The 18,305-nt window shown below is 34.2% G+C and overlaps 1 protein-coding gene across 1 annotated transcript; it reads right to left on the minus strand.

Moving 5' to 3' along the window:
- Nucleotides 1–6,874: 6,874 nt before the first annotated feature.
- On the minus strand, nucleotides 6,875–17,871 carry LOC110023057. Its single transcript, XM_020722271.1, has 4 exons — nucleotides 17,811–17,871; nucleotides 14,885–15,009; nucleotides 7,801–7,889; nucleotides 6,875–7,186 (listed from the first exon to the last, which is right to left on the minus strand). Exons 1-4 carry the CDS (start codon nucleotides 17,860–17,862, stop codon nucleotides 7,048–7,050), a joined length of 405 nt encoding a protein of 134 aa, XP_020577930.1. The 5' UTR covers nucleotides 17,863–17,871; the 3' UTR covers nucleotides 6,875–7,047.
- Between the last annotated feature and the right edge of the window lie 434 nt (nucleotides 17,872–18,305).

The raw sequence follows: 18,305 nt of genomic DNA on the forward strand, positions 1-18,305 counted from the left end.
GTGAGCAAAACTACTCTTTCAAACGAAACCTAACACTGCTCTCCCAAATCGAGAAAATAACTTGTGTTAGAATTCTAATAATTTCCTACATTTTTTTAATGTTCAATATCTTAAATATTATTATTTGAAATATCAATTATTTAACAAACATAATTAGAAGTAGGTCAAAAAATCTAACTCAAATCGACTTCAACCCAGCTTGCCAAAGCTCAACTAGTATAACCCATTTTAAATATACATAACATATATTTGGTTCAATTTCAAGTCATACTCACATTTCTTTTGAGTTTGTGTCAAATTTTAATCACCTCAAATTCAAGTGAATTTTGAGTCAACAAATTAACCTAGGCCAACCAAAAAATCAAACAGCTCATAATTACCTATTTAGCATGACAGGGATATGATCTTATTTTTTATACAGCAAAAAGGTTTATTTAGAATCATGAAACACATAAATACACCGATTTGATAGTTTAAAAAAAAATCAACTATGTGATTCATTTGTAAATAGCAATGTTTCGAATAATTTATACGTAATTATCCCAAGAACTAATTCCATTTGAAGGCAAACTTATAGAAGAGAAATTTTTTTATACCGCACAATATAAATGTAATAAAACAAGTAATATACAACACATACACATACACATACATATATGTATGGCTATTGAAAACGCACAAGCTGTCTCAAACAGACCCGTAATGTGATTTCATAGAAAAGATAAAAGTTAAATTTAAAAAATATAGAAGATGCTTAATATTGAAAACAGAAAGAGATAAAGGTAATTAATCCCTCTCCTTCACATTCTTTAATTCACATAGATATTATCTTATTAGATAACAAATGACTTTTTCTAACATATGTATAGAAGGTATAAAAAAAATTTATTTTGATGTTAAACTAACGAAAACTAGTAGAAAAAGAAATTAAATTTGAAAGATTTACATGTATGATGCATGCCACTTAATTCCTATGTATTTACATATCTAACACTAAAGCTTTTAATTTTTAACTATATGTTATAATCTATATAAACATAATCTTTATTTATTAGAATTAAATGAAAATATGACACTTAAATAGATGAAAATGGAGAAAAAAGATTCATGTGATCAGCACCACTTAGTGGGATAAAAGCTTATTGTTGTTGATATTATTATATGTTGTTATCTCAATCATGCATGAAAAAAACATGTATTTTATTTTTTAAAAGCTAAAACAATGATATTATTTTTTTAATGTGATATGAAAATTTTGGGTGTATAAATATAAAAAGCAAATTTTATGTTTTAGATAGGAATTGAGTGGTATGTATTTAAGTGCCCCCTTATAATTTTAACAAATGTAAAGGTGCTATATGACAGTGGGCCTCTTTGGCCTAATAACAAGAAACATGATAATTTGCTAGTTTATGTTCTATTTTTATAGGACATCAAATAAGTTAAACTACAAATTGTTGGGTAATGTGGAGATCCGGTCCACTGAAATTTAATTACCTTCCTAATTAAGAATCTCACATACCGCTCAACTACTTTCTCACCTACCGCTCAACTACTATATCTCACATACCGCGCTCATGATTTCTATAAATATCCTCTTTTTGGCTTAAAGGAGAAGCCAAGCCAAGCAAAGTCAAGCCAAGTCCACTTGAGAGCTAAGAGAGAGAGAGAGAGAGAGAGAGAGAGAGAGAGAGAGAGAGAGAGGAAGGGAGAAAAGTCTAAATATCGAGGCGCTCAACTGTGTAATTCCTTGATGAAATAAAATCCTCTGCAGCTCCGTGAACGTATACAAATTTGTCGAACCACGTAAATCTGTGTGTCGCTCTGTTGTTTTTTAAGCGTGTAATTTTACTCGTTTCATTTTTCGCTTTATTTTCTTCTTTTTTCACAACAATTGTTATCAGAGATTAGTTTGAATCTAAGGAAGAATGATGGGCGGAGACGAAGTGATGACATCGGGGATCAAGAAGTTCAATGACACAGATTTTGTTACTGGAGGATGCAGATAGATGACTACCTTTATGGTAAAGAACTTCATCTTCCGTTACTGGGAAAACGACCAGAAAAGATGGACGAGGCGGAATGAAATTTGTTGGATCCACTTGTTTTGCGGGTTATACAATTAACCCTGTCGAGATCGATTGCCCACAACGTCATCAAAAAGAGGACTACTGCAGATCTCGTGGCGGCTTTATCAGGTTTGTATGAAAAGCCATCGACGAATAACAATGTGCATCTGATGAAAAAGTTATTCAATTTGAAGATGGCGGAAGGTGTGTCTGTTGCTCAACACCTAAATGATTTCAACACTATCACAAATCAGTTGTAGTCTGTTGAAATTCATTTTGATGATGAGATACGTGCGCTGATATTGTTGGCTTCATTGCCAAATAGCTGGGAAGCCATGAGGATGACAATTAGTAGTTCTGCAGGTAAATCTAAGCTGAAATATGATGATATTTGTGATTTGATTTTGACTGCGGAGGTGCGCAGGAAGAATTCTGGCGAGGCCTCGTGTTCAAGTTCGACGTTGAATGTTGATTCCAGAGGGAGATCACATGACAAAAAACTCAGACAAAGAAAAATCAAAATCAAAGTCTGGTCAGCAGAGAAACTGCTGGAATTGTGGCATGGCTAGCCACATAAAAAGCAACTGCATGAATCATAAGAAGGAGAATGATGACACTAATGTTATAACTAAAAAAATACAAGATGCACTATTTCCGGCAGTTCACAGTTCAGTTGATGACTGGATGCTGGATTCAGAGGCTTCCTTCCATACATCTTCCCGTCAGGAGTTAATGCAAAAATTATGTTGCAGGTAACTTTGAGAAGGTATATCGGGCTGTGGAAAAGCTCTGGACGTGGTGGGGATGAGAGACGTTGATATTGCACTCCCTAACAAGAGCAAATGGTCTTTGCAAAAGGTCAGACACGTTCTTGAGTTGAAGAAAAACCTCATCTCTGTTGGGCATCTCAATGAGGGTGGTCATTCGGTGGTGTTCTCAGATAATACCTGGAAGGTTACCAAAGGAGCATTAGTACTAGCTCGGGGTAATAAAACTAACACACTATATATGACTACAGGTTTACTAAGGCGAGGACACAAGTCAGAGATGCATTACGGGGAAGCAAAAGAATGTCAATTTCTTGAAAAGTTGTAGAGCGCCAAAGGCAGGAAAACCAGACCATGTACAGACAAATAGTGGAGAACCACAGTTTTATGAAGAAATTTTGTAAGATGAGAATTTGAGCAAGTGAGAGCTGACCAAGAATGAGGAAACAGATTCCCTGTCAGGGAATCAGACTTGGGAGCAGGCAGAACTTCCACCAAGGAAGAAGACATTGCACAACAAATCGGTGTACCGGGTGAAAGTTGTGCTTGGTGGCAGTAAGAGGTACAAGGCTGAACTTATTGAAAATGACTTTCAACAGAGACAAGATATTGCTCATGCAGTGGGAGTTATAAGCAGATATAGGAGTAACCCAAGAAAGAGCTTGGTGGTACAAGACTACGTTGACGGTGATATGTCAACTGAGAGTGTTACTCGTGAGAAGCTGAAGTTGTGCTCAACTTCAGCTGGTCTTCTGGCATGAAGACATGGGCTTCAAGTTGCAGAGGTGGATGATATCATGTTTGAGGAAATTTTCGGCACAACTAGTAGATGATGCAACCAATATGTGATTCAGTCAGTCTCTCAGTCTCAAAGTGGGAGAATTGTTGGGTAATGTGGAAACCCAGTCCACCGAAATTTAATTAGCTTCCTAATTAAGAATCTCACCTACCGCTCACCTGCCACATCCCAGCTACAGCTCACCTACCTCTCACCAACCACTCTCATGGTTTCTATAAATAGTCTCTTTTTGGCTTAAAAGAGAAGCCAAACCAAGCAAGATCAAGCCAAGTTCTCTCGAGAGCTAAGAAAAAGAGAGGAAGAGAGAGAGAGAGAGGAAGGGAGAGAAGAAAACAGAGATTTTCTTGTAAACATCGAGGCGCTTGCCAGCGTAATTTCTCGAAGAAATAAAATCCTTTGCAGCTTCATGAAAGTAGGAAAATTTGCCGAATCACGTAAATCTGTGTGTCGCCTGGTGTTTTTTCTGCGTGCAATTTTACTCGTTTCATTTTTCGCTTTATTGTGTCATTTTTCACAACACAAATGTGCAAGAAAAAAATGCAGGTGCAATATAAATCTTTCCTTCAGACCCACTCAACTGTCCTTCAAAATTTCCTGAAGTATAACTTGGTGGGTTCCTAAAAAGATTTAATGAATGATTTTCTGGAACAAAATATGATAAATTCAATTGTCCTTCAAAATATCTAAAAGAGCATAAAAGTGTTTGAGACATAACCGAAAATAACTTTTAAAACCCTTTGAAACGTTTCGAGTTCATTTGAACTTATTACTTTGTTCAATTAATTATCCAAAGTTAAATTTAAACTTCAATGAATTAATACACCCTATGCTCAATGAACCTTAAAATCTTAATTATCCCAAGAGCGGGGTACTCGAACATTCACTTAATGTTTCATTCAAGAGTTATGTAAATGGGTGCTCTTAAGAGCAAACTCAAATCACTAAGAATTTTATACCCACAATTAAGATTGGGCTCGTAGTGTTTTAAAGATGTTCATAATAAGTTAAGTTTCTCTTTTCTAATTCTCATTAAACATGTTTAAGATCAGACCTAGCTCACTACTAAGCTTTTAAATCTAATCTTCAAGATAAATTTGTAATAATCAAAATGTAAATTTAAGTGGGATCAATTCTCATTAAAAATCATGCTTATCATCTAATTACCAACTAGGAGGGCTTCAAATAAGTGAATCATTAACTTCCTAGCTTAAGCCCACTACCTTAGTATCATCCAATTGAATTATCCTCCAAGCCACAACAATTTATAAAATTGCCATTTTACCCAATTTTTACATACATACCACTCAATTCCTATGTATTTACATATCTAACCTCTAAACTTCAATTTTTACATATCGGCCACCTTACCCATGCATAAAAATGCATATTTCACCTATTAAAAGTTAAAATAGTGATATTTTACATGCGATATGAAATACTTATGTGGTATAAATATAAAAAGTGAAAATTACGCATTAGATATGTAAATACATAAGAATTGGGTGATACATATCTAAATGCCCCCTTCTTTTAAAACCAAAGCAGACGAAAGGAATTCCTAAACAAATCCCAATAATGCTTCAGCATGCTGTCTATTGAAATCAATATTAAAACATCTAAAAAATCATTTAAAAAAAAGAAAAGAAAAAAACTTAAGGAAAAAATGTTATATTTATTCAATCTAATATGTTCGCATACCATTTCAATTAGCAGCAGTTTCTTCAGCTTCTGAAGTCCATTCAGAACTCTCCATATTATTAAACTGGCACTTGGGGCATGTGTACTTTTTCTGTAGCTCCTCTCCCACAGAACTGCATGTTTTCTCCAGTTCACTAATCTGATTGTTTCAGGTTAGGGAATTTTTTTATTTATTTTTAAATAATAAAAATGGAATGAAAGGAAATTTACATACATACCACACAATTCTAATGTATTTACATTTTTAACATCTAAAATTGATATTTACACTTATAGCACTGGTGCCATAAATTTATATATAATGCATATTTTTAATTTTGATGTGATGTTACTGTTTCAAGTGTTATAAATATAAGGGGCATCTATATAAGTACCATCCAGCTCTAATATATTTATATGCCTTACACCTAAACTTTATTTTTCAACTTATTCCACCCAAATCTTTCACATCACCTAAAAGTACCACAATTTCAAATTTTAAAAAGTCAAATGCACATTTTCATTCATGGAGAAGATAACTTGTATGCAAAAATTGAAATTTTGGTGTTAGGTATGTAAATTTCTAGAAATTGAATGGTATGTGTGAATCTTCCTAAATGTAAATATGAAAGTTCAGGTGATAGAAAGGTAAATACATAAGAATTGTGTGGTATGTATGTAAATGCCCCAGTAATAAAATAATATGCAGTATGACACTATAGGGCTAAAACAAATGAGTAATTGAGGAACAAAGCATATTAATGGAGACAAGGATATGCTGACAGATCTTTCAACCGTTCAGATTGTAGCAAGATGGCTTCACTAAGAGAAATTCTTTTTTGCAAAGTAGCCACCTCCAATTGAACCTGCGTTTTACAATATCAAATTTTCACCAGCACCTCTTTATTTGTCAGAGATGAACAAGGCCATTGAGGCATGTTTTTTATGAGAAAAAAAAATAATAAAATGACTCGAGATATTTAGATCCAAGTTTTGGTTAAGGGGACATTTTTTTGGATGAAAAAATTATGCAATAAAATTAAATGGGCTACGTTAAAAATATTTAAGAGTTGTTTGGTCGGTGTAAAATAAATATAATAAATCATTTTTTTTTATTTGATTTAAATTAAGATAAAATCAATGTAGAACCAAGCAATGAGTGGTGAGCTATTACTTATGGACATTTGATTATAAAGAGGCGTGCAGTGTTCAACACGTGTTAAACACGTCAGTCATGTTCATAATTCAATAAAAAAATAAAAAGGACACTCATGTCTTAAAAATGGCAATAAAATTTAAAAATAGTAAATAAATATAAAATGAAATATTAGATTTTAATAATTAATATTTTAACATATAACTGGTGATTATTTTTTTGTATGCAATATTCTAAAAAGTTATTGATGATAAGATTTTTTTCTATTATTTAATAAATTTTGAAAAAATAATATTCTCATAAATTTAAGTTTTTTTCTCTACTATCTAATATAAAAAGAGAAAATTAGGCATTAGATATGTAAATACATAAGAATTGGGTGATACATATCTAAATGCCCCCTTCTTTTAAAACCAAAGCAGACGAAAGGAATTCCTAAACAAATCCCAATAATGCTTCAGCATGCTGTCTATTGAAATCAATATTAAAACATCTAAAAAATCATTTAAAAAAAAGAAAAGAAAAAAACTTAAGGAAAAAATGTTATATTTATTCAATCTAATATGTTCGCATACCATTTCAATTAGCAGCAGTTTCTTCAGCTTCTGAAGTCCATTCAGAACTCTCCATATTATTAAACTGGCACTTGGGGCATGTGTACTTTTTCTGTAGCTCCTCTCCCACAGAACTGCATGTTTTCTCCAGTTCACTAATCTGATTGTTTCAGGTTAGGGAATTTTTTTATTTATTTTTAAATAATAAAAATGGAATGAAAGGAAATTTACATACATACCACACAATTCTAATGTATTTACATTTTTAACATCTAAAATTGATATTTACACTTATAGCACTGGTGCCATAAATTTATATATAATTTATATTTTTAATTTTGATGTGATGTTACTGTTTCAAGTGTCATAAATATAAGGGGCATCTATATAAGTACCGTCCAGCTCTAATATATTTATATGCCTCACACCTAAGCTTTATTTTTCATACTTATTCCACCCAAATCTTTCACATCACCTAAAAGTACCACAATTTCAAATTTTAAAAAGTCAAATGCACATTTTCATTCATGGAGAAGATAACTTGTATGCAAAAATTGAAATTTTGGTGTTAGGTATGTAAATTTCTAGAAATTGAATGGTATGTGTGAATCTTCCTAAATGTAAATATGAAAGTTCAGGTGATAGAAAGGTAAATACATAAGAATTGTGTGGTATGTATGTAAATGCCCCAGTAATAAAATAATATGCAGTATGACACTATAGGGCTAAAACAAATGAGTAATTGAGGAACAAAGCATATTAATGGAGACAAGGATATGCTGACAGATCTTTCAACCGTTCAGATTGTAGCAAGATGGCTTCACTAAGAGAAATTCTTTTTTGCAAAGTAGCCACCTCCAATTGAACCTGCGTTTTACAATATCAAATTTTCACCAGCACCTCTTTATTTGTCAGAGATGAACAAGGCCATTGAGGCATGTTTTTTATGAGAAAAAAAAATAATAAAATGACTCGAGATATTTAGATCCAAGTTTTGGTTAAGGGGACATTTTTTTGGATGAAAAAATTATGCAATAAAATTAAATGGGCTACGTTAAAAATATTTAAGAGTTGTTTGGTCGGTCTAAAATAAATGTAATAAATCATTTTTCTATATTTGACTTAAATTAAGATAAAATCAATGTAAAACCAAGCAATGAGTGGTGAGGTATTACGTATGAAGACTTGATTATAAAGAGGCATGCAGGGTTCAACACGTGTCAAACACGTCAGTCATGTTCATAATTCAATAAAAAATTAAAAAGGACGCTCATGTCTTAAAAATGACAATAAAATTTAAAAATAGTAAATAAATATAAAATGAAATGTTAGATTTTAATAATTAATATTTTAACATATAATTGATGATTATTTTTTTGTATGCAATATTCTAAGAAGTTATTGATGATAAGATATTTTTCTAGCATTTAATAAATTTTGAAAAATTAATTTTCTCATAAATTTAAGTTTTTTTCTCTACTATCTAATTTAATTTTTTCTCTTAAAAATCATTAATTTTTCATCCCTATAGTGGTATTATCTTCTTTATTTAATGAGTGCTTATTTAAGTTATTCATAAGTATATACTATTTTAAATTTTATTATTATTATTATATGCTATAGTGTTGCATCAAAGATGTGTCTAGATCCTATATATTGAAAAATAGGTGTGTCCGGTGTCAAAGTTGTATCTTATCCATGGTCCCCATATCCGCGCACGCTCGAGTGTGTATACATACATACACTATAACACCGCATCTCAAAGGTGTCTCTATCCAATATAATAAAAAAAAGGCGTCCCTTGTCATGTTGTAGCATATCCATGATCCCCGTATGCCTATCGACAATGTTTAAAATTCGAGTGTGTATACATACATACACTATAACACCGTATCTCAAATGTGTCTCTATCCAATATAATAAAAAATAGGCGTCCCTTGTCATGTTGTAGCATATTCATGATCCCCGTATGCCTATCGACAATGTTTAAAATTGCACAATTAGGTATTGAGACGTTCTTCATTTATAAAATGAGGCGTAAGCCTTAAGTTGTTTAAAAAAATTACATAAATTAATAATTATTGTATAAACTATAAAGTATGAATTAAGCAATAATATATTAATATTCTAATTTATTATCACATCAAAAAACAATATAACAACATTCAAACTATGCAATAAAGTAAGAAATTGCATAAAATTACAGCTAACACACTAATTTTCTAACATGAAATCATCAAAATAAGCTAAAATGTTAAAATAAAATATTAAAGCATAAAAAACACAACAGCTAAAATAAATTCAACATTGATCTTAGTCCCTCACTCATATTGCCCTCTACTTAAAACAAGAATATAACAAGTCATTAAAAATTGAATTCCTAAGTTTAATCTCTATTACTTTGATCACCCAATTGATTTTTATTAAAATTATCATTATATTAAATTGTTTACTTGTTCCTTATCTTTAATTATATCAATATTCTCTCATTCTTTATTAACCTTAATACCAAAATCTTCTATTTTTTAATGAATAATTATCAATTAAAATAATACTAATAAATAAAATTTCAATTTCATAAATTTTTATTAATATATTTTTCTTTCATTTCTTATTATTCAGTGTGTGAGGTGCGAAACTTGTTAGACGAGATACATTGAAATTATTTTTAGTTTTTTTTAAAAAAATTAAGAATAACTTGAAAATTTAAGCCATTTTTTGAGGCGCCTCAGCGTGGGTAAGGTATACTCCTCAATTTGGGACAGTGAGGTGTAAACCTCATTGTGTTTTTTTTGTGAAAGACGTTAATGTGAGTCTCAAGGCGAGCCTCGTATTGTACAATTTTAAACAAAGCATATTGGTGCATGTTTGGTGTTGGGTAGTGACGACTTCAAACAACTAGCAGAATAGTAATAACCTACAATAGTGGTAGCGGCCAACAACTCTTCACATCTTGTGCGATATATTTGAAAACCGTCTAGTTACCAAATACTTTAATTTGACTAGAAAACGAGTATTAAATTCACAAAAAAAACTTTACATTACATTCCATTTTCAGCTGATTAAATGAATAAATTCCATAACTTTCCTACATTATATTTACGTTACACTAGTAATATGGTTAACTGAATAAGTTTGCTTTAAAAAGTGTGCAATATAAATATTAATTGACTTCTTGTATTGATGCAAGAGCTTATCACGATACTGTAGCTCCTACAATATGAAGAGAATAGCTATCACCAATAATCATGCTTTCATTTCTTATGATTTATTTCCTATTACCCTTCATTTCTTTTAGACATTGTCTATATATGTGTTGTATTAGGATTTTAAAGACAATTTTTAGCATGAGTTTCTTTAAGATAGCAATTGATGTCCGTTTCTCCCTTTGAGGGCTATATCAAAGGAATTGAGTAGAGCCCCGACTGTATCTCTCTCCCGAGGTGGTGATTATCTGCCCCTATCCCTTCTGCATCCCTCCCGCTTTGTTGCCTTACATTCCCCCTTGCTGCAAATTGCCTCGATATCAGTTATTTTGCTATTTTTTTTTTACAATTTCATCACCGTCCAATCCTTTTTCTCGCTGCCCTTGCACAAGACCGCCTTCATTTGGTTGTCCGACAGCCGACCATATCCCCTATTGTCGTTCTTTCATCCTTGCTGCTATTGCCTCCAGCTTGTTGCCAGCCTTGCTTCCATCCTCTCAGCAGCCCACACAACCCTCTCCATCAACTGCCACCCCCTTCTGAGCGTTCCTCGCAACCTCCCTCATTGTCTGGCCAATTGCCGACCAGCTTCTGACCGCTTCTTTGTTGCAGCTGCCGCCATTTCCACCCTTCACCCTTGCTGCCATCAACCCATACAACCCTCATGCATCGTTCTCCAGTTGTCTACTTACCGTCTGACAGCTGGGAGATTGTCGCCTTGCTGTTTTCTGCTTGCCAGCCATCCCCCCCTCCCCGTGTCACCTTCCTAACCCTTATCGACCACCACTACAACCTGGAATCCACCCTTGTTGAGTGTTTGTGTTGCGTCAGTTGTTATTTTACCGATTTCAACGTCTCTAATCGTAACCTTTATTTTCTTTTGAGTAATAACATTTTCTTTCACTATTGTGATTTAGATTAACTCCGGTATCATTTGATATCAGAGATAATCTAACTCTAGTTCTATCCTAGAGTTTCTAGCATCTGTCATACCCCAAGCTATCGCCACCAAAAAAATTACTTTCCACCTTAAATTACCCTTACACACCTCCTTCCATCTACCCACACCCAAAACCTAGTCATGCCATCAAGGAAATAATTGCTAGAAGATCGATCATGGGGAAATGACTCGATACCATATATAAGACATTCACAGAGAGATGTCCAAGGGTTTTCTAAGAAGGATATGCAGTGGAAAACAAGCCAACTAAAACAAAGGCTTGCCACCTTCAAAGAAATGTGAATCTTTTCCATCATACAGATGTCAGGGATGAAGAACTATTGTCTCATAGACTTGTCCTGAAGTATCTGAGAAACCAAAATTTTAAATTATAGATGAATTTTTCATATTTCAATGACCATATGGATCTTGATAAGAAACATGATGGTGCTTTTGAGTGTTTTGGACATCCCAACAAACATCTATTTGACCTATAGAGTGGTTTTGAACCTTGGAATGTGCTTTTGAGTGCCAATACATCCCACCAGACTGAATGGTGAAACTAGTTGCTAATAAGTTAAAAAAGAGTGCTTCTCAGTCGTGGGCGAAATTGAAGGCTCTTCGACAGTAAAAAAGGAAGAGTAAAATTAATACTTAGTCCAAGATGAAACAAGAGATAAAACACAAGTTCCTACCAGCTCAGTACAGAGCAGATGTTCAGACCCTTAGCTTTGGAAGTGAAGAAACCACACCGTTGAGCGACCACCACCACTTACAAACAACGTTCAATTTCATGATCTTACAACCATAGTAAACCCAGGGGAATATCCAAGTTGACCCCGCCCGAGGAGTCACTTGTTCTGAGTGGAGAACAGAAGGTGCCAATACGCATTCCCAAATCCATCTTAGGAAGAAAGTGTTTCAAGTGCCACAGATTTGGGCATATTGAAGTAGATTGCATCACTCGGGGATGCTATATTTCACTTAGCATGGAGCTATTAAAGAAATGAGTAATGACACAATAGACACTGAAGAATTTGAAGACACAAAAGAGAAGTATTGACTTCCATCTGATGAAGAAAAGATGCACATAGTTCTAGCTGAGCCCATGAGATAGACTCCAACAAGATTAATAGTGATTGTCCAAGACAACCTCGAGTTCGAGGAACCAACAACAGAGGCATGAAAAACCCATATAAGAGAAATTCAGAGTTTTCAGATCTTTAGACTCCTTCCCGAGCTGCATCTATTGAGGGGGGTCCATCATGTAAGGAATGAGGCCCTTTTGTGTCACATTTGAAAGATTATAGAGTTATTCAAATATTAAATTCAGTTCAGTTGTGTACCCACCATCATATGTCAAGATAGGAGTGATGGATCACAACCAAGTGGATTGACTTAACGAAATATTACAAAGTTTCTACCACTTTCAAAATGGCCGACCTGATGCCATACAATGAGGAGATAAAAGCTTCAATGGATAAGGTCAAAACTCCACCAACCCCGAGAGATTAACGCGGGAGCTTACCACAATATTGTAGCTGTTATAGTACCGAGGGAATAGTTATCATGAGAAACGATACAAAATAATCATGTTCTCCATTCTTATGCTTTATTTCATATTATCCTTCATTTTTTTATTCATTTTCTATATATGTGCTGTATTAGAGTTTGGAAGTTAGTTTTTTGCGTGAGTTTGTTTAGGACAGTCGTCAGCATCATTTCTCCTCTTGAGGGTTGTATGCCAGGGATTGAGTGGTACTCTGGTTGTATATCTCTTTTGATGTGGTGATTATCTTCCCCTATCCTCTCCGTATCTCTCTTGCTTTGTTGCCTCACATGCCCCCTTGTTGCAACAACTCCTTTGTTGTTTTTCTATAGTTTCCTCGTTGTCTAATTCTTTTTCTCTCTGCCTTTGCCCAGGACTGCATTGTTTTAGTTATCCGACATCCCACCACATCCCCCATCACCTTTCCAGCCCTTCCTTTGTTGTTTTTCTATAGTTTCCTCGCTGTCTAGTTCTTTTTCTCTCTGCCTTTGCCCAAGACTGCATTGTTTTAGTTATCTGACATCCCACCACATCCCCCATCACCTTTCCAGCCCTCCATCCTCGCTGGTATCACATCTAGCCCTCGCAAGCCATCTTTGGGCCACGTCTCGTTTCAATTGCTTCCGTTTCCACCCTTCCCCCTTGCTGTCATCAACCTGAATAGCCCCCACGCATCGTCCTCTGATTGTCTACTTACCGTCCACTTCAGGGAAACTGCTATCTTGTTATTTTCTGCTTGCTAAACATCTTTTCCACCCAACAACCCATAGAACACCCTCCCCAACCTTCTTCGTAGCCTCCCCCACCAGCTGGTCAGCCGCCAACCAACTCTTGGCCACGTCTCGTTGCAATTGCTGCCATTTCCACCCTTCCCCCTTCTTATCATCAACCCGAATAGCCCCCACGCATCGTCCTCCGATTGTCTACTTACTGTTCGCTTCGGGGAAACCGCTATCTTATTATTTTCTGTTTGCTAAACATCTTTCCCACCCCCCACCCCCCACCAGCTTCCTAACCCTCACAGATTACCACTATCAACCGAAATCCACCCTCGTTAAGTGTTTATGCGTGCTAGTTGTTATCTTCTATTTCAGTATTTTTGATCGTAAGCTCTATTTGTTTTTGAGTAATAATATTTTCTTTCCCGATTGTGATTCGGGTTAATTCTCGTATCATGTATATTACACTTATAAGTAATAACATATTTCAGAACAAACCAAACTAAAATTTAACCACGATATTCTCATCCCAAAAATTTCCTCTTTTTTTTTTCTCAAAAGATTATGAGTACATAATTGCAAAACACATGAATTGTGAATTGGTCAAACCTCTTTATTACTATTTATGTGATTTAAACTCCGCATGGCCCAACAATCCGATCAGTCTCTTGCAGAATCAATAACATATAACAAGTAATAAGTAAAATGAGAAATCAGGGAACCCATGACTGCTAATGACATTATTGGGTGACATGACTATACAAATTTATCCGAAATGAACGAGAAAGTTGGGAAGCATGATGTTGCAACATAGGCCCTTAAAGAAAATTACTGTTCAGAGATACAGCAAGAAGGGGCTGATTAATATCAATTTTATTTTCATTGTATTTTTATTTAATTTTGTTTATGTTTTAATTATGAACAAAATATTTTGGTATATTTTTTACTTTTAAATATTTTCAAAACATCTTAAAATTATTTTGAGTGATTAAAAATAAATTTATTTGTTTTTAAAAATAAAAAATAAAAGAGTGGTATACATGCATACCATATAATTTCTATGCATTCACATATTTGACACCTAAATTTCCATATTTCCTTATAAAACTTTAGTGTCATTTTTTACATCAAAATATAACATAAAAATTTATCATTTCATATTAAAAATATTATTCTTAATGGTTGATGTGATGTTAAAAATTTAAATGTTAGATATAAAAAAACTAATGAACTTTTCGGTGCGCATATAAATCACACAAAATAAAAACATATAACAAAACATTAAAATATTTAACAAAAATGATCTCAGATAGGGTCCAAGCAGTAAAAATCCTTTTTTTTTTCATCTAGAAGATCAGATGATAGAACTAGAAAATGGATATATGATATCAAAAGTGAGCTAATAACATGAGAAAAAAACAAAATCAAAATGGAACTACTAGACTCACCTTATTAGCATCATAGATCATCTTTTGGTATTCTTCGTTGAGACTAAGCATTTCAGCATCAACGGACATAATCTCGTTCTCAAGCTCTTTTAGAGTATTTTCATTTTGCACATCCACCCCTTGATCTGTATTAGTGATATTAATCTCCACAAGTTATCATGTCAGACGGTCATGAGAATTTTATATTAGCAAATATATATGTAAGTTGAATACAAATTTGCCCGGCAGATCGCACCTAAGGAATTAAATGTTAGACTGAGAGAAGGAGCTTAAAGCAGGGACAAAAATGTAACATCACTATATTATAATCTCCCCTATAAATAGGGAGTTTATTTTATGAATAAGACACGTTATATTACCGTTCGTTATTGTACACTCCTCTCTCTATCCTCTATTGCTCCCTCTCTTTTTTACATTATTTCTTAGCGTGTGATGCACAAACAAATCAAGATTCAATAATAGGAATTAAGTGGTATGCATGCTTCCAACAAAGAAGAAAAATTAAAATTAAAGAAACCAATAATCCATAATGCGGCTTAGAAGCAAAAAATCTGTCAATCCTTGGGAGATTCTATCAATTGTATGTTCATTATTGAGAGAACTAAGGCTGGAAATTAAAAAAATTTATTCCAAATATGAGGACCTATAATAATGGAGCTCTACAGATGGTCCAAACGATGCGGCCGCCATATTCAAATGAAGCTCATGCGTTCAAGCAGATGTCATAAAAGAGAGATTAACAAATACCGCACAATTCCTACGTATTAACATATTTTGATTTATAATGCTTTTGTATCGTAACTGTTAGATATGACTCATATATCATAAAAGGACAGAATCTGGAGCGGAACAGAGCAGAGCGGAAGATTCTGTCCAAATCAAGGGAGTTTCCTCTGTTAGATATGACTCATATATCATAAAAGAACAGAATCTCTGCTCCAGATTCTGTCCAAATCAAATGAGTTTTCTTATGTGGATTGAGGGTGAGCTACTCGGGTAATTTGGTAATTACATATTATACTCCAGGGTATTGAGAGTGAGGTACTCGGGTAATTTGTTAATTACATATTATACTCCAGAGTTTTCTATGATTATAAATAGACTTGTATGTAACCCTAGGTGTTATCCCATATTCTGTATTTTATACTCTTTTCTTAATATTGAAAGAAAACCACTGCTCTGCACCACGCTCTGCTCCCGAGGATGTAGGCATCTTTGCCAAACCTCATTAAATCTCTTTGTGTTCTTCTAGATTTGTGTGGATCTTGTTTTTCTTTGCCCTAATTTCTTAAAAAATGGTATCAGAGCCTGGTTCGAGGGCAGGGAAAAATAATTTCGGTGGCGCAGGAACAAAGAAGATTTTGGCCGAGGAATTCGGCGGCTAGGGCGTTCGATTCGACGCAGAGGAGTTCGACCAAGAAGGGTTCGCGACAGATCGAACCGGACAACGACGTCGGCATATTCTGGACGGATCGGCTTCTCGTTGCAAGAAGAAGCTTTTGACGAGGGGCAGGGAAGTTGCGATCGCGATCAGTTCAGTGTAGAAGGCTGCTGGGCGAACAGACTAGGAAAAAGGAGAATTCGGCCCGTCAGCGGAGCAGGAAAGAAAGGTTCGCGGGAGGCGCATAAAGGATTGTAGGCGATTTTGCGGAGCTTCAATGCGCGAAGGGAGGTTCGACGAGATTGGAAGCCCGATTCGTTGGTTGTACTTTCCCTTCCTGGCTTGTACGGAAGATCAGTTTCCTTTGCTAGAGGCGGGAATCACACGATTTTGCTTTGTTTGGCTGGAGGCTCCTTTGATTTCCTTAGGAGGCGGTTGCGGAAAACGAAATTTAGCGTGGAGATATTCCAGATATATTTTAGGACTCAGGAAAGGCAAGGAAAATGAAAAATTTGTTGATGCACTCGAAAAAGGAAAGTTGGAGGCCGCCCGATTGGAATGAAATCAGTATTTGCCCTTTTGTGATATTCCAGGACGCGGAATTGCAGGCGCGGGTTCTGGAATTGCAGAAGTTTTTTTGAAAGGGAAAAGAAGCTTTTCTGGAAAGCAGATGCACAACTTTTTTGAAAGGAAAGCATGAGCGGTGCTTTTCTGGAAGGAAAGCGGAGGCGGGGCTTTTCTGAGAAGAAAAACATAACTTTCTGGAAGAACAAAAAAAGAAGCTTTTCTGGAAAGCGAAAACAAAGCTTTTCTGAGAAGGAAAACATAGTTTTTCTTGGAAGTTAAGGAAAATGAATTCTTAAAAAGTTTAATCAAGGAAAATTTAATGAAGGGAAAGTCCTTTTTCTTAGAAATTTAATTAAGTGAAACTTAATTAAGGAATCTTAATTAAAAGAATATTTCAATCTTTTTTTCGGAAAGATTCTGTTGTTCTTCTGGGAAATATAATAAAATCTTAATTAAAGGATTATTTAAAAGATTTGTGGCATCTTTTCCCAACCCACTTTAGTGTAAGAAACTCCATGATATATTTTCTCCTAAGGAGCTGAATATTCGTCAAGGTGGAGATTTGTCAGACATATGCATTTCTCCTAAGGGCCTGTATATTCGCCAAGGTGGAGATTTGACAAAGATTGAGGAATTAGACATATGTATTTAAAAGATTTGTGACATCTTTTCCCAACCCACTTCGGTGTAAGAAACTCCATGATGTATTTTCTTCTAAGGGGCAGAATATTCGCCAAGGTGGAAATTTATCAGGCATATGTATTTCTTCTAAGGGGCTGGATATTCGCCAAAGTGTCGATTCCAAGTTTTTCTTCGCCCTAATTCATGAAAAGATATATTTCACTTTTTAAAAGATAGTAATAGTGGAATTTATGTATGATAAAAGATTAAGTGTTAAGTTCGTAAATATGAAAGTTTAGTTGTCTTATATGTAAATAGATAAGAATTGTGTGGTATATATGTAACGTAATGGCTTGCCTGTTTCTGCAGTTATATCAGGATGTCCCTTCTTTAAAGACTGGATTGCCATTTCATTGAACTTCCTGCAATAATCAATTTCGTTATTAAGAAAATAGGAAGTTATGAATAGCGGTAAATAAGTTCTTTAGAAAAACTCGTACTAAGAGTGTAGAATCATGAAGCTATTAAAGAACATGTGCATGAAGGTTTACTGATGTAATTAACAATATTTTATATGAAACACTGTCCTCCAGTTCAAAACTTCGACACAATTAACTTGTAGCAACCAATTCTTTGGTTTTTAAATAATAAAAATTAGAGAAAATTTTGGAATTTATATCTTTAGCTTCTTCTGGACTGAATTATCTTTTCTAATTTCTAAATGTTATATTTTGATGATGAGCCTTAAACGTCTCAGTTTGGTTACCTATAAATCTATACAAGGCCTCAAGGACTGATAGGCTAATTTTAGAATATTAAGATTAAAGATTAAGATAACATTCTTCAGTATGT

The sequence above is a fragment of the Phalaenopsis equestris genome, unplaced genomic scaffold, assembly GCF_001263595.1.
Source record: "Phalaenopsis equestris unplaced genomic scaffold, ASM126359v1 Scaffold000208, whole genome shotgun sequence".
Lineage (NCBI taxonomy): Eukaryota > Viridiplantae > Streptophyta > Magnoliopsida > Asparagales > Orchidaceae > Phalaenopsis > Phalaenopsis equestris.

Excerpts from the sequence above, each read along its gene's own strand:
- LOC110023057 (XM_020722271.1), bottom strand. The coding sequence starts at position 17,862 with ATGGCAATCCAGTCTTTAAAGAAGGGACATCCTGATATAACTGCAGAA. Across the intron at positions 15,010-17,810 it reads TGATATAACTGCAGAAACAG|ATCAAGGGGTGGATGTGCAA; the intron begins GCAAGCCATTAC and ends TCACTAATACAG. Across the intron at positions 7,890-14,884 it reads TGATCTATGATGCTAATAAG|GTTCAATTGGAGGTGGCTAC; the intron begins GTGAGTCTAGTA and ends TGTAAAACGCAG.